We start from the raw sequence: 15,275 nt of genomic DNA, 5'->3' as shown, positions 1-15,275 counted from the left end.
AACTTGGTGTGTGATTATTCCATTCACAGTGGTTCAAATACACATTTACTGCCCCCAAAATTCAGATATAGTTGATTCACTGCAAGCAGATTGTGTTCCTCGCTTTAGATCAATGGTGGACTAGTTCTATCTCTTTTCCTTTTCAACCCAAATGGAATGCCATTTCTTTCCAAGAAGAAGGGCCTCTTTGAGGGAATCTCTGCTCTTTAGAAACTGACAGTATGTAAAACCAATTCATGTGACTAACCTAAAATGTCTCCATCAACAAATCTCTTCAAGGTGGGGAAGGTGAAAAAAAGAAACTGCTTTAGCGTGTTCATTTTAGCCTTTTTGTACACAAATCTTTCATATGCAACGAAGTTAGCCAGTTTCTGGGAAAAAAGAGATGACACAAATTGGCAAAGTGAAATGAAATATATCCACCTTGGCTATTGATCATCGGAAGTCTTGATGCTTAAATGTTGGCATTAGTATTGATTGTAGAAAAGCCCATATAAGTTGATCTGAAATAATACTCTTTCATCCAGATGTTTATTCCAAAATTGATATGTTTTAACTTAGCTGAAGAATTAAAGTTCTACTGCTACCTAACAGTTTAGGACCCGGTGTCCTGATGAGATAAATTAGATGAGAGAGAAGTGTTATGACATTTTCAAATGATGGTTTCTGTTTTAAGCGATGGGCAGGAGATAAAGGTAAAAAACTGGAGCAGCAAGATAGATGAAGAATGTGACACACAGATGTCCTACGATGAAATCTGAACGGGTGAAGACGAGGAAGCTATCAAGCAGATATGAATGAATTATCACAGTCACAGATCAGAAGCAAGCCTTGTCAGATAAAAACAAAACAATAGGAGATCCCAGCATTAGGGACATTTTATCATAAAACTCATCAGCGTCAAGAATAATATTTCTTCTTGAAATGTTTGTAACAAATTAAACTGGGACTTGTGTGCCAATTTCATTTCAGTTCTAGTTTTAAAATATAAACTCTTGAAATTATATGCACTATTGTTTCAAGCTAAATAAACAATGTAATATCTTGATTAGATATCAGATTTAATGATTAAATTATAAAAGTAGTTAATGAAGACAGAAGTCAATGTAGCAGATTGAAACTCTGAGGAATCTCCCCATATTAACAGGGGCCTGCATATTCTTCTTTTCAAATCACCCAAAGTTCAGTCAGATTGGACACCATTTTTCAAATTGTGCCACATTAACCTAAGTTGTATATGTTCAAGGTCATTGTCCTGGAGGAAGGTAAACCTCCAGCTTAGTCTCACATCTTAAAGTATTTTCAGTCTACATTGCCAATAGTTGCCTTGTCAACAGATCCGATTAAAATGCAAAAGATTCTGTAGCCAAAGCACTTAATTTTCCTTTCATTGACTTAAGTATAATATCTGGTGCTGGACTGGATTAAAAAGCTTTTTAGGAAACGAAAAAGTATTTGTGAAAATGGATGTTTATTAGTCACATCCCCCAGGGGTCAGTATTAGGTCCTAAACTAGTTGTGCTGTATGCCAATGATATCTAGAATATGTCGAACACAATTAAAAAATTTTTAAGAGACAATAGTATCTTGTACTCAGAGGAGTATTTAAAAATATTTTTCAAAATATTTGCAATAAAAGACACAAATTATGATGTAAATGTAAAAATCAATTATGAAATAACAAAGATTTAATGAAAAAAGTTGTTTAGAGGAGACAATACCTATACAATTAATTAACCAATAAACCACATGTAATATATATGCTAAGATATTTCAATGTTTAAGAAATAAGACCTGTTTTACTGTAGTATCCTTCTTTATGTTGAAAAACTGGAATAAAAGGAAATGTCGTACAAAACATTTCTGGAACCATTATTGAAAATACAGAAAAATAGTATTAAAATATTATGAAAACATTTTTCATTTTGTCAGTGGAAGTAAACTGTGGGATCATTTGGTGTAAAAACCTACATTTAGCTGTGCAGGGTCTGACTAGTTTGTAGACGTTGTAAGTAAACTGGTTGTAACACTAGGCTCTGTTTGTATAATGTTCATCCTATATTTCGGTATGTGGATGGGTACATAACGAATAGAGTCTATGGATGGATCCACTACCATTATACCACTGAACTGTTAGACAGAAAAAAATCTGTATTCTTTTTTTGCTATCAATATTTTCCATTATATGTCGTTTTATAATTGTTTCCTCTCTAATGTCCAAAAATAAATCAGTTGATATTTGGATTGTTTTGGCTTGTCTGGTTTCACTGCTGTTCATTACATAAGGGAATATAATGATGCCGAGCCTCTTCCCACAGGAAAAAAAGCATCGACTTACATTACCTCCTAATGATTGCTCTGTTGTTGACCTCTCTGACCCCTGGGCTCTCCTGTTGGACAGACAGATAAATACATCTTTTTTTTAACTCTTTGTGTGGAGCACATGTTTAAATATCAACAGACTGACTAAAATAAAAAAAATGGAAGTGGAAAAAGAAGATGGAACAGAAAGAGGTTTTAATTCCATTTGATGCGTAGAAGTTATTAAAACTGATCCAATAGGGTTGCTATGTTTATTTCCAAGCTTCTATGTTTGCAGATGTAAACTGTTGGCACGGTTCATCAAGTATATGTTATCTTTTCTGTGAGATGGGTTCATAGCCTCTAACTTAATTAAGCACAGTTACATTAAACTGTGGGTGTCAGATTTTATGCGTACCTGCTGTAACAGCAGCCTCAGTGAGTGCTTATCAAACCCACAGCTGTCATGCCTAATAAGTGATATTGCAGTGGCTTCTGCTGTGTGAGGCTATTTTATTTTTTTTATCAGACCTCTCTGCTCCGACCAGGTCTGCACACTTCGTGCCTTTCTAATTTTCTCCATCTACAATTACTGTTGGATTAACTCCATTAGAGAAACAATCACTGTTGTAATTGGCCAATCAGCTTGAAGATCAGCGTCTCCATGAAGTTTCATTATAAATATTAGGTTTAGCTGAAAACTGGGCCAAACAGTGAGCTCCTAATAACAGAAACCAGGATGTCATCATTCTGCCTATGTCCTCTCTCCTTTATCTTTTTATCCTTTCTCCATCATCCGGATTTCCTTTTCATGCCTTTATCTCTTCTTCCTGAGCCTCGTCAGTCATGTGAGCATGCATGGAGGTCTCGTTTTGTTGTTTTATGTCTCTTTTTTTCACCCTATTTCCCCCCGGATGTTTCATTAGTCAAATCCTATCTTAAAAGTCAAACTGACTTATGATCAGAAATTAGTTTCTGTCTCTCTTTTTCTATTTTTGCCTGAAAGGCTCCCACATAAGCACACTTATATACTCTTGCATCTCATTATTAGATAAACATAATCTGGGAATAGATGTAATTACTGCTGAATAAACTTTAATTAAGCAGCAGCACATGCAAACAGGATTATGTGGATGTGGCTGTGCAATAAAAGTACATCGTGTACTCGCTGTATGAATGAGGAGCATTATGCAGCATTTCCTGTTGTCGCTGCAGGTTTACAATTATTGAATCGGAGCGTGTCGTGAAAAACATTGTGAAAGAGTCTGGAGAACATAAGAACAAGAATATGTTTACTATTTAAAGAAACTTAAAGTCTGGGATAGATTCCTCTGTTATTAGAAGAGCACCCTGTCTGAGAGATTCACAAACACCATCCAAGCTTCAGTGTTTTGCCCATGGCCTGTTTTCTGCGTGCAGTAATGTAATTTCGTGGCGGCGGCAGCACTTTGCATTGGCAGAGAATTTCCTGCCACACCTTGTCTGCGTCAGCTGATTGTGAAAAGGCTGAATGTGACACGGTCATTTTATGTTCCAGCCCAGGTTCTAACTGAATTTGGAGCATAATCTTTTTCAGATTTACAAAATATTCATCAGAACAAAACGTTGGATAGGAAGAATTTCAGAACAAGCTGTAAAGGGATTGTCTCTTTTTTTGTTTCCTTTTGTCCTAATAGGACAAAAGAAAACAAAAAAAAAGCCATAGTCTTTAATAGACTATGGCTATTAACGAGCCATAGTCGTTAATGATTTTAAACCTTTCTAAGAACATCTGACTGGTCATTAAAGTATTACTCTGTCCAGACAGGCAACTAGCTACTAATAATTAGTAAAGTACTCATACCTCTATAATTTTAAATCCAGTTATTTGAATTTTAATACAGTGTGATTAAATAGTTCCATGTAATGAAATGCGAGATATTTTGTGATCCATCCCTACAGTAATTGGCACTTTGTGTTCACCGTCCTTTCTTGACCTTCTCACATCTCTCAGGTAACTGAATATTTCAGATGTGATTTTAACACCTTAAAAGCTGAAGTTTTCTTTGAAGGGAACCTTGATTTACACTGTTCCTGCCTGACCTTTGCATCTGTACATACACTCCACTGTGAGCTCTTCCTTTGTCTATTGGCAGTGAGTCTTAAAACTGGTGTGTGAAAATAAATCTTTGGACCTCTTGGCTGCATTGTTAAGGTCATATTGAGATGCTCTGATCCAAAGCACCTTGTATGAGAGCTGTTTATTTTGAAAAGCTTTTTTTCTCTGATTCATTTTCCCCATGACCCCATGACTTGTTCCTACTTTGCTTCCTCCTTCTGTTCCAGCACACACCCTTCACCCTCCTTACCCTTTTGGTCTGAGTCATTTTCAAACTTGGAACAAATAATGATGACTTTATCTAACATGGGCACTCTGTCATTCTTGACCCTTTTACCTGAATGATTGTCAGAGTTTCATTCAGACAGACTTACTTAAATAGTGATCCATGGCGCATGGGACATTTACCGTACTACTTGTTTGAGGTTCACCAATACATATAGATGGCATTGTATGAATGTATATCTTAGATGCACTGTTGTATAAGAAAGGCATGCAGAAATAGTGCTCTGCTACATTTTCAGGTTCATTGAGTACAAAATAGATCAATTATTTGCTTCTTCCCTGCTGTTATTTAAATGCAATTTCAGCACAGAGCAAAGTTCTTGATCCTGCTGCAGTTTTATGTTTCACTTTATGTGGGTGCTTTTGTTTTCATCTATGCCCATTTGATGTGAGGATATACTCCAAACATTGCTGGTGAGATTAATATTTTGCTGGGTTTAGTTAGTATAACAAAATGAATTCTGCCATCTTTTAAAGTTTCTATTCAGTGGTGGGGTTTTTTTCTTTTTCTTTTTACAAACACTGCAGTGTGAATGTACAAAAACAGTTGGGCATTAAATTAGGCTTTTCACTGTAGGATTTCCCATAATGCAAAGCTTTAAGACGTGCACAAAAAAATGGAAAACTATGAATTCCACTTTGTGTGACTTTGGGATGATGACATCATAAGAACCACAGGAATTGAACCAATTAACTGACATAGTGGTGCGTGCTTTTGGTACGAGGGAGTCATAGTTTCCAAGTTCTTGGTCAGAAATGGAACGAGAACATCCAAATGAACCGAGCAACTAAGAATCCAATATGCCATCTGCATGAAAGGAACACATTGAAAGTGGCAGGTTGAAACTATTTATCAGCACTTCTGATGGTTTGTTTCACATTGAACTACACACTTCCATAAACCTCGAGTTGTGAACAGTTATTTTTCTTTGTGAAGACCTAAAGTGGAGAGAAATACTTTGTTATTGGCTTCTTGCTAATGGTGGTCACCCCAACATTGGTCAATATTAATGATTTTCTGACTTACAAGTAAAGCACACAGCTGAGGATTGGTGCTGTGCAAAGTACAAGTAAACAAAACTTAAAGAGTAATTTAAAGAAACCAAAAAATTTACAAATTAGTTAAAAGCACTGTGATCAGTTGTCTTATGCAAACAATATCAAACTCGATAACAAAATCGGTCAAAACATGTAATACAACAAACAATATAATACAACAGTGAAATAGCAATGTTCAGACATATGATTTTGAACAACTCTAACAAATGATTTTCACAGAACTTTGTTTTCTTTAACAATACATTTAAGCAGGAGCAGAAAAAAATAAGATGAATTCTTTCTTTTCAAATAAAATTGTTGTTGCAGGGAATCTGCAAATGGAAAGGGACAACAACCATCACTACAACATTTGAACAAAGCTATATGCAGTATTTAGTTTTCCCCGCTCTTGGTGCTATTTTGTCTGAGAGGGAAGCTTGACATCGTTTCTCGTCAACAAGTTCACTAATTTTTGGTGTTAGGTGTTGAGTTGTGGAAATTCTTCGGGAATACTTTGGGGTGTGTCTCGGGACTACGACTTTGTCTTGAGTTTTATGTGACACTGCAATTTCATAAGTTCCATCTGGATGTTTGTTGTTGCTTTCTCAATGTCAAAACCAAATAGATTTAGCATTTTAGAGCTTCAAAGTAAACTAAATTGCATACTCATTGTGCAGCTTGCACATCTAATCACCAGAATGTGCACATGGGAACGTAGCAGAAGTAACTTCTTCAAATGCTTTAACCAATAAAGCAGCGAACGTTATATAAGTTGTACTGTAAGTAACTGTCAAAATATTTTAAAAAACACAATGCAGAGCATTGTGGGATTTGTAGTGTTACTTGGGTAAATGCTCTACTGCCATGCTGCTAAAAAATAGACAGGAAATTATTTAGTGGCTACATGCCTTCTGTATTGTCACCAGATTTATGTGTGACTGGAAGCCAGGTTTTGGAAGGGTAGATTTTATCTTGATTAAAGAATGTTACAAAACAAAATAGCAAAAGAAATAGATAGACTGAACATGTCATGTTCAGTAGTAGCTCAAGTAAGCCAGGTTGATTTCACAAAAAGTTGAATAATACCAGTAATGTAATTCTGTGCAGCTTAGACACCAATATATTAAGCAAATCATCATATTTGCAAAAAGGTTCAAGACAGTAGGATTGTTGTTTTGTTTGGAATATTAACCAATAAAAATCCAAGAAATACATGGACCATGGATCTACATAGTACTACAAGGACCTTTTCCTTCAAATGCACAGTTTGTAAATACATGTGATTGTAGTCAGATGGTATGTGACGGTGTAAGGCAGAAAGATTTGGGTCGCTGTAATTGTAGAAATTCACAGCACAGATGCGCCCTGGAGACAGATGTCTATACAAGCTTTTCCTTTTCGCAGGTCAGCAGTGGAAAACCACTTGTTACCTGCCATTCACAGAGAACAAAGAAAGAACAGTACACAATGCACTTCAGAAGCGTGTGGTTTGTTCAGTCCTATATTCTCTCTCAGTCTGTGATAGCGTATGATCTTCTTTTAATGTTCAACCTTGGCTACTCAGACCTGACGGTCAACCAGACTGATATACAGGAACACAACCGTGCTTTGTTATGATGCTGAGACTGTTGGGGGGGAGGCTAGGCCTGAAGTGATTTTTTCTGTGTTTTTCCATTCCTTACTGTGTTTCTTGTGCTCTCTATATTCTTTTCTTTTATTATTCTGCACCTAATTCAGCATTCCACCTTTGTCGCTTGCAACCACTTGATGCAGCAGAGAATGGAGAGCTGGTAACAATTATTTCTGCAGCTAATGAAGCAAAAGAGCATCCATATTAATTTTACATTAAAACAGCTAATTAAAACTCAGTTCTGTCCTTGTAGCTCCTGAAACTACAGTGATCTGAAACAAGTTTCCACTTCAAACGCGTCATGTCTGGTTCAGCAACAAATTATGTATACATTCAATGCAGTTTGTCTGTTTCACCTGTATAATCTGGAATGTATTAATTAGAAAAATCAGTCTCATAACTTGTGACTACTCTTGGTTTTCAACAGGATTTTTTCAAAATGTCTCATCTTCCCACATCTCCTCAGTTACAGCTCAGCCTTTAGCATCTGGGATCATCATCAGTGTGCACTCGTGCTTCTGAGTATGCTATGATACAGAGGAAAGTAGGAAAATTAGAACAATCTTTCAGACACAAATGACCTCTTAAAGCTCTTAGTCAGCCCCCTGGAACTCTTTTGAGCATACAAAAACAGCAGAAAGCCTCTTAATTGCAGATTCCCATCGAGGTAGTGCTAAAACCTTTGATTAGAGGAACATTAAATGTTCCTGAATGAAATAGAGGTGCGCGGTTACTTAACAGCTATAGGATTCACTCTTGTCCACTGGCTGTAATGGCCACTTCAGGTAGACATTAATGATTGGGGTCAGTGCTTTGTGGTAAAACTGTAGTAAATCGTTAGAATATAATAAGAGGACATTTTTTAAAGAATAATTTAGTCTCACTTTTTGTTGGAATTAAACCAATGGGCTATAGCAGTTGATGTGCTTGATATTTTTTATTTTATTTATTATTATTATAGTTTTGGTTAAGACTACTCAAGCTTAAGAAGCCAATACATTGTGCTTCAATGGACGAACGTTTTCAAATTTAGAATGTCATAAACGTCAGGCAAATTGAATTACAACCCAAGACATAAATAAAACAACACCCTTGTCAACCTAATCAGGGGAGAACTTGTTTTCACCACTAACACCAAAACCATAAGATTTGGCCTGTGAGCCCTGAGTTTTATTCATGTGCCTTAAAGGGTCTAAGTTCTCATTTGTGCTTCACCAAACATCCTCATTTGCATGTGTTTCAGCACTAGCACGGCACAAATGTCCAGATCAAAGTGTGAGCTAAATATAAAGTAGCTAATTGACTCAGAATTTAAATAGAGAGAAAATCAACAAGCTAAAAAATCAAGTCTTGTTTTTCGCTTAGTCAAACATTGAAACATGAAGATCTATGCAGGCTGACTTATTGTTAGAAGCCTTTTCAGGTGCTGTGGTTTTTCACACTGAAATGATGGTCCCATTTTTAAGCAGCCTAAATGAAGGAAAACACGGATGTATGACCCTGTGAACACTTTGTCGATCACAGATCTGAATAAATTAAAGGTGTTTTCTTCCCTTTGTGTTTCTAGGAAACAGGAACTGCTGAACATCTCTAACGTCCCTCTGGGAGAATGCCCCCCATCGCCACCTCGCACAGCACCACCCAGCATGAAGGTATAACACCATGATTCATATATTATGTGAAGGGATTATAATTACTGCATCACATCCATATCACAACCTCTTTGAGATTAAAACAAGGTTTTATATGTGCTAACGGTTTTGTGTTGTACATGATAAATGTAAAATCATACAAACAACATTTTAAATTCTTTTTTATTTCATATGTACATGCTATGCTGAAGTAAAACCACAGCTTATCATACTTCAGAATTTGCAGATATTTATTGTTGTATGGGATATGTGTAAAGGGCAAGTATCTAAAATGAGGTTCAGTTAAGCTTTTTTCTATTTGTTTTTCCTTTCTCTGATCTCAGTCAATATGTGCTTGATTGCATCATCTGAATTCTGGTCTTCCAGGCAGGGAGTGCTGTAATCCCTTCTTTATATATATACTTGACATTAAAGAAGGGATTAACTTTAGAGAAAAGGAAAATAAAGAGGTAGTATGTCACCCTCATGCAGAAACTAGACATTCTTGGCTCCAGTGGTAAAATTTCAACTTGTATTTTTCAACTAAAAAGGAGATAGTTTGATTAATGAATGTTAATGCATTAACATTCTTTCAACGTTTGCTATAATGCTATCTTTCTTTTTATTCTCCATTAGTGTGGGATAATTTCCTTTTGCAGATTATTAGTCATTACTGGTTCTGAAGGTTTACAGAGTCTCCTTTTTTATTACAAAATTTCAAAGTTTCTGGTTTCAAGATTTTGAACAGTTCTGGTCTCACATCAGTGCAAGTGGCCTGTCGTGATAATCTTATGGTTTAAAGTTTTTTATTGAGATGTTAGAAAAATTATTAATTTATTTATTTGAGATGAAGACATTAATAAACATCAAGTATGTAAATATGGAAAAGTTAGCAAGACATTTTTTATCAGTTATCCCTTAACAGGTAACAAAATAAAATATGGCGCCGGCTCAGCTGGCTGCCTGCAGACACAGCTCCTGTCGTGTGCTGTAACTGCAAAATAATTTCCCTGCTGGGATGAATAAAGTAAAAAAAATATTTAAAAATTATTAATTATTAAATTATTAAAAATTATTAAAAAATTATTAAATTAATTAAATAAACACTGTACATGTTTTCATCTTTTCCTATCTGTGCACTGAAAGCAAGCTGGCTACAAGGAGCTCTTCACACTTTTTATTTACTTAAGGGAAATATAAATTTAGTTGTTTAGATTTACTTTTCTGGTTTTATCACCAGCCAAGTTATTGAATTTGAGTGTCATTTCTGTTAAACAGCTGACTGAAAGAGGACTACCAGCAGATAGCTCAACTAATTAACCAGCTAACATTAGCTGGTTGCACCTCGGTGTCACCCTATAAAGACCAGCATGGTGAAAAGTATTATTCTTTGTAATACAGATATTTACTTGTAAAATATTGCTAAATATCTATCAGAATCAAAATAGCAATAAAGAAATGCCGTACACAAAATTATTTTTAACTCCATTATTCAATAATTATTCAAAATGTTTGATCATTTTGCAGCAATATGAAACACCGGTTGTCTTTTAGTTTTAAACAAAAGGCTTTAGATGGCTTGATGTTTTTTTATTATTATTTTTCTCTAAGTTCAGTACAGCTGTGATATTTCTACTCAAGCATATCAGACCATATCATACCAGCTCATGCCTATTTGAGTATTTAAGTTTCATTCTTCATATAAAAAGAAGAACTCAGGTCATAAACTGACTCCAGCATAAACTGGATCATGATGCCATAGCAAAGGAAATGGTTGGAGACTTTACTCTGAGACTGATGATATCTTCACGATAAATTTCCAGCAGAACCTGGGCTGTCACAGGAGCCAAAGTGTAAAAATCTATCACAAAATTGAGGACTTTTAAATGCATTTTAAATATCTGATTAAAGGAGCAGCCACACCGACTTATTGTTATGACACTTTACTGAGCTGCGCACAAAGAATGGTTTTTACTATTCGCAAGAGCCTTTCAGATTATAATGATTTCCAGACCTCTATTACTCATATTGTGCTGTTTTCTTGAAAACCCATTGAAGAGTTGTTTTCCCCCCAAGGCAGCATCTTACACAAGAAACAGATAACGACTTCTCTAAGAAGGAAACACTTTTTTACATTGACCTCGAAGTGCACTGTCATCCCTGTTCAACACAAAGTGAGACTGCAGAATGACTGACCACAAAGAAAAAACCTTCATGTACAAGAAAACATGTATGTGAAAAGAAGATAGAATCAAAACATCACTTTTATACTTGATATGTGTCTGATTTCTGCTAATTATCAGCTGGCAACCAGCAATTCAGCTGGGAGCTAGAGAGCTTTAATAGCAAGACTTGAAATTATAGAAAGCTCTTATAATCGCTATGTACATCAAATCCATGGTTTCTGTTTAAAAACATCCATCCTTTTTTCAGACAGACTAATGAAATATTCTGTGGTTCATTTCATCTACTAATTTATTTAGCTTCTGGATAAAGCGGGCCCAGCATTAGTGTTTTCTCCATTAGTGGAGCAGTTAGAGAATCTGTTTCAAGTCATACATAAGTAACCAAAGAGAAATAAAGTGAATAGCACAGAGATGAAGTGGTTGAATCCATTATGTGTACTTATGCGCTGTAGTACTGAAGAATAAACTACATTTATTTCAATATTTACTCTTCAATTTCAAAATGGGCATCATTGTTTACCTTTCACTTAAATATCCAAACTATTACAAGGAAGCTTATTAAGATAAGTTGACAAAATAAGATCTCTATTACCACTTGAATTCTAAATGGAAAGATTTAACCAGCTCCAATGTATATGTAATTTATTTTTATCTACGTTGCCACTTAGTTTGCGTACACTTTTCACTGGGATGAATTTTACAATCATTTGGGACTTTCAATGATTACTAAATTTGAATTTTGGATGGTTGATTTGAGATGGTTGATCTCAATATCCCTGACAAAGCTCATAACCTGCTACAGGTGTCTTTTTAAAGGCCCCAGAAAGCTCCTTCATTGTCACCATGGTGTTCACTGTCACTTCTGTCATCAGCATGAAACAAATCTCATTTAAAATGCTGAATAGGGATGTTCTTGTTGTGTCTAACCTCTGATACTCCTGTGTCTAAAAATGGCAGAAAACCATGCAGGCGGTCGTAGGCTGTCACAAGGTTTTAATGACAGTGATGATTATTTTTTCGGACCTTGGTAAATATAACGTTAATCCTCAGTTGATTAGAAAATATTGCCAGTATATTCACTCCTGTGCACCATAGTATATCAAGTTTAATGTTGTGTCATCATCCTATTCTGCAAAAAGAAGGGATCAGAAGGAGCATTAAAAGATATGACCTTTACCATGTAGCTTCAGACATCAGTGTAGTCCCTCGTAAACTAACTTGAATATTCTGTACTTCAACATTAATTGCTCTTTTGACATGTTTGAGTTTTTAGACCAGGTTATTAAAGCAGGTAGTGCAAATGAGTGGATGCTTGCCTGAAATAAATGGTGTTATTGCTCTTTCATTATGAATTTCACATATTCACGATGATGCACACTGTGTGTAGTTCTATAAATAAATCATTTCCTTTAAGAAACTCAAGGTGACACACCACACTGTAAATCTGTCCCACATAACTCCTGCTGCCATGTGCGGTGAACACACTGGGCTGACCTGTTCTGCTTTGACAAATCATTCAGTTACTCACCTGACTTGACTTTCCTGTTGGAGCTTCTGCTACTGAGTGAGTCAAAACATAGGGTAAACAAAACTGAGAGCAGAGGCAAAAATGACAACACATGGAAAAAAGACAAGAGGGGATGTCTCAAGTCCTGTGATGGTAAGTCTGAGTCGATTGCCTTTAAAAACACTCAGATGTGTTGTTGATCAAATCAAATTAATAACCAGTGTTTGCAGATTAAAGTGTTCATCTGAATGGTTTAACCTCTGTATACAGTTGAAATGTTAGAGTCTGAATTTAATACCAACAGCCTCTGTTGTGACCAACATGTGCTGGAAAAAAGTTGCTTTTACTGTAATTAGTCTTTATTAGAGTTGGGGAAAAAAATATCACAATTCAAGCATTATTGCTGTTTTGTAAAGTCAGCATGCTAGTAAATGCACAACTTAAAATAGTAAAATTGCCACATATTTCTGCTGAAGTTCAAAACCCTGCTATTAACATTTATTATAGTGGTAATATTTCTAACTATTTGTTTCAAGTTTTAAGTTGAAAAACTAGAAACTGAGCTCTAGGACTAATCAGAAACACCAACCCAAATCAAACACCTGACATTTGTTCGATTTGGATTAATCATTTACATTTTCCTCAGTTTTACGTTCTATTCTTATCTGGGTTTTATTCTGACATGTGAAGCCTCATTTTCATAACCACGCCAAAACGGCGTTGTCTGTTCCAGATGCAAATCGTCACTGAAGCTCTTCTGTATGTGACTGTGTTGACGTGTGTTTTGCTCAGTAGAAGCATCTTCATCCTTTCACTGAGCTTTTTCCTGTGAGGCTCTCAACTGCTGTTATTAAAAATATGCCGATGTTCCCAGCTAGGTGAGTTTTTGTCAGTTAGAGAAATTTTAAAGTGATGGCTCAGGATTTTTGAAGTTGAAATCTCTACATGCTGTCTTGGTGTCTTGATGAAGATCATTTGGACTTCTACAATCTTAAAATAGCTCAGATCTCAAAAACGTCATGGAAGTTTATGCAAACACTGTTTTTATTAATTTTTCTTCCATAGCTACATTTGCATTAGGTGTTTTTCTTTTTTTTTTACTCTGATGCTCAGGGGGAGTTTTTGATATGAGCAATGTGACCAGTTGCCCAGTGCAGTATTAAAAAATGGGGACCACACAAAGAAAAATTCCCCAAAGCAAAACGTATCGGTCACTTTCGCCAATATACATCTACAAACGGTGGTGATTTTGCACCCCTTGCTTGATGTTGAGAATAGCTTTACAAACTTTGTGCACAACTGAGTTTGCCTGGGTGCCATTCACGCAAAAAACTCTGCTGTAGAGTTTTTTGAAACCAATTGCTATTTAAACAGCAAATTGAAGTCAGACCTGGTGGACCAGCAGTTATCTTTTTTTTTAAACATGTACAGAGAATGGAAAATGTTAATTTTTTCACACTGAGTAATTACTTGATGAGAAAAGAAGGCAGTAGAACAGTCTATACAGTATTGTTTACTTAAATGGCTAACATAATTTGACTTTTTATTCTCTTTGCTTCTGACTGAAAATGCTTCACATTATGTTTTAGAAATAAAAAATAGCATTTCAAAGAGAATAAATTCAGGAGTAACAGCAGCATCATATTATAAAAAATATATATTTTCAGTATATTTTTCACGCAAGAAGATCACAGGAGGCACACCACCTCCTACATCCGTGTCCATATATGAACAATCACAGATTTCTTTATTAATAAAATTCAGTTCGAATTATAAAAATCCAAATGTTCACAAAACAGCCTTCACAGAAGTTCAGAGATCAGAGTTCTTTTGAGATCCAAGATTTAACTAATAACACCGTTTTACCAAAACCTCCTATCAAAAATTCAGAACTACAATTTAAAATGAAATAGGCCTCTTGCAGTTGCTGCCTTAAATGTGCAGGCCCAAAAAAGATAAATTCTTCAACATATCCCTTATAATCCCACAAATAAAAATCACCAAAGTGTGAAGATTGCTGTGACTTTTCCTCCTTTCTTTCAATTTTGTGGCCAATAAAGTTCATGACTTAACATTAATATGTGTGAATTTTGCCAGCCAATGAGCTTGTCAGTCAATCGGTGGTGGAGGCCATTTTACCAATTTAATCTGCTTTCTGCCAGCCTTTGGTGTCCTCTTCAGGTTGCTATGGGAGATGAGAGATGCAGATGTTGCCTTGGCTGAAGAGAGACGGAGAAAGAAAAGCCAGAAGTGAAAAGGTTGGCTGAAAAAAAGAAAATGGAGGACGAATTAGCATGATGAGACAAAGAGATAACAGAGAACAGGGCAGCAAGGATAAAACGAGACACATTCAGGCAGTATTCAGACTGGCAGCCAGGCATAAACACAGACTCTCTTCTTTATTCTCTGTTCACTGTTGGTGATAGAGCTGAAAATTGAGCACAGAGTCTTTGCTCTAACTCGTTTTTTGCAAGAGCTCAGATAATACAAGTGAATAAAACTGTTCCATTCTGTATTGCCCAAGCACTGCATGACCTACTGCACCTTAACATTATAAAATATATAAGGGTAAAAATATATATACCCTTTGAGCTTTTTC

The 15,275-nt window shown here is 35.7% G+C and overlaps 1 protein-coding gene across 10 annotated transcripts in view; it reads left to right on the top strand.

The window, feature by feature from the left end:
• Positions 1–15,275, top strand: part of rap1gap2a (RAP1 GTPase activating protein 2a) — a 95,707-nt gene that overhangs the window by 62,248 nt on the left and 18,184 nt on the right. For 8 of the 10 annotated variants that reach the window (XM_028045007.1, XM_028045004.1, XM_028045006.1 and 5 more), the window contains one exon: positions 8,920–9,004. In XM_028045007.1, coding sequence (XP_027900808.1) covers positions 8,920–9,004 — 85 coding nt within the window. Of the gene's footprint in view, positions 1–8,919; positions 9,005–12,696; positions 12,830–15,275 lie in introns of those variants that run through there. The other 2 variants (XM_028045011.1, XM_028045012.1) reach the window with 2 other exon arrangements.

This window comes from Xiphophorus couchianus, chromosome 18 (assembly GCF_001444195.1).
Source record: "Xiphophorus couchianus chromosome 18, X_couchianus-1.0, whole genome shotgun sequence".
Lineage (NCBI taxonomy): Eukaryota > Metazoa > Chordata > Actinopteri > Cyprinodontiformes > Poeciliidae > Xiphophorus > Xiphophorus couchianus.
The sequence above is the reverse complement of the archived record's forward strand: the minus strand, read 5'-3'. Positions and strand labels throughout refer to the sequence as shown.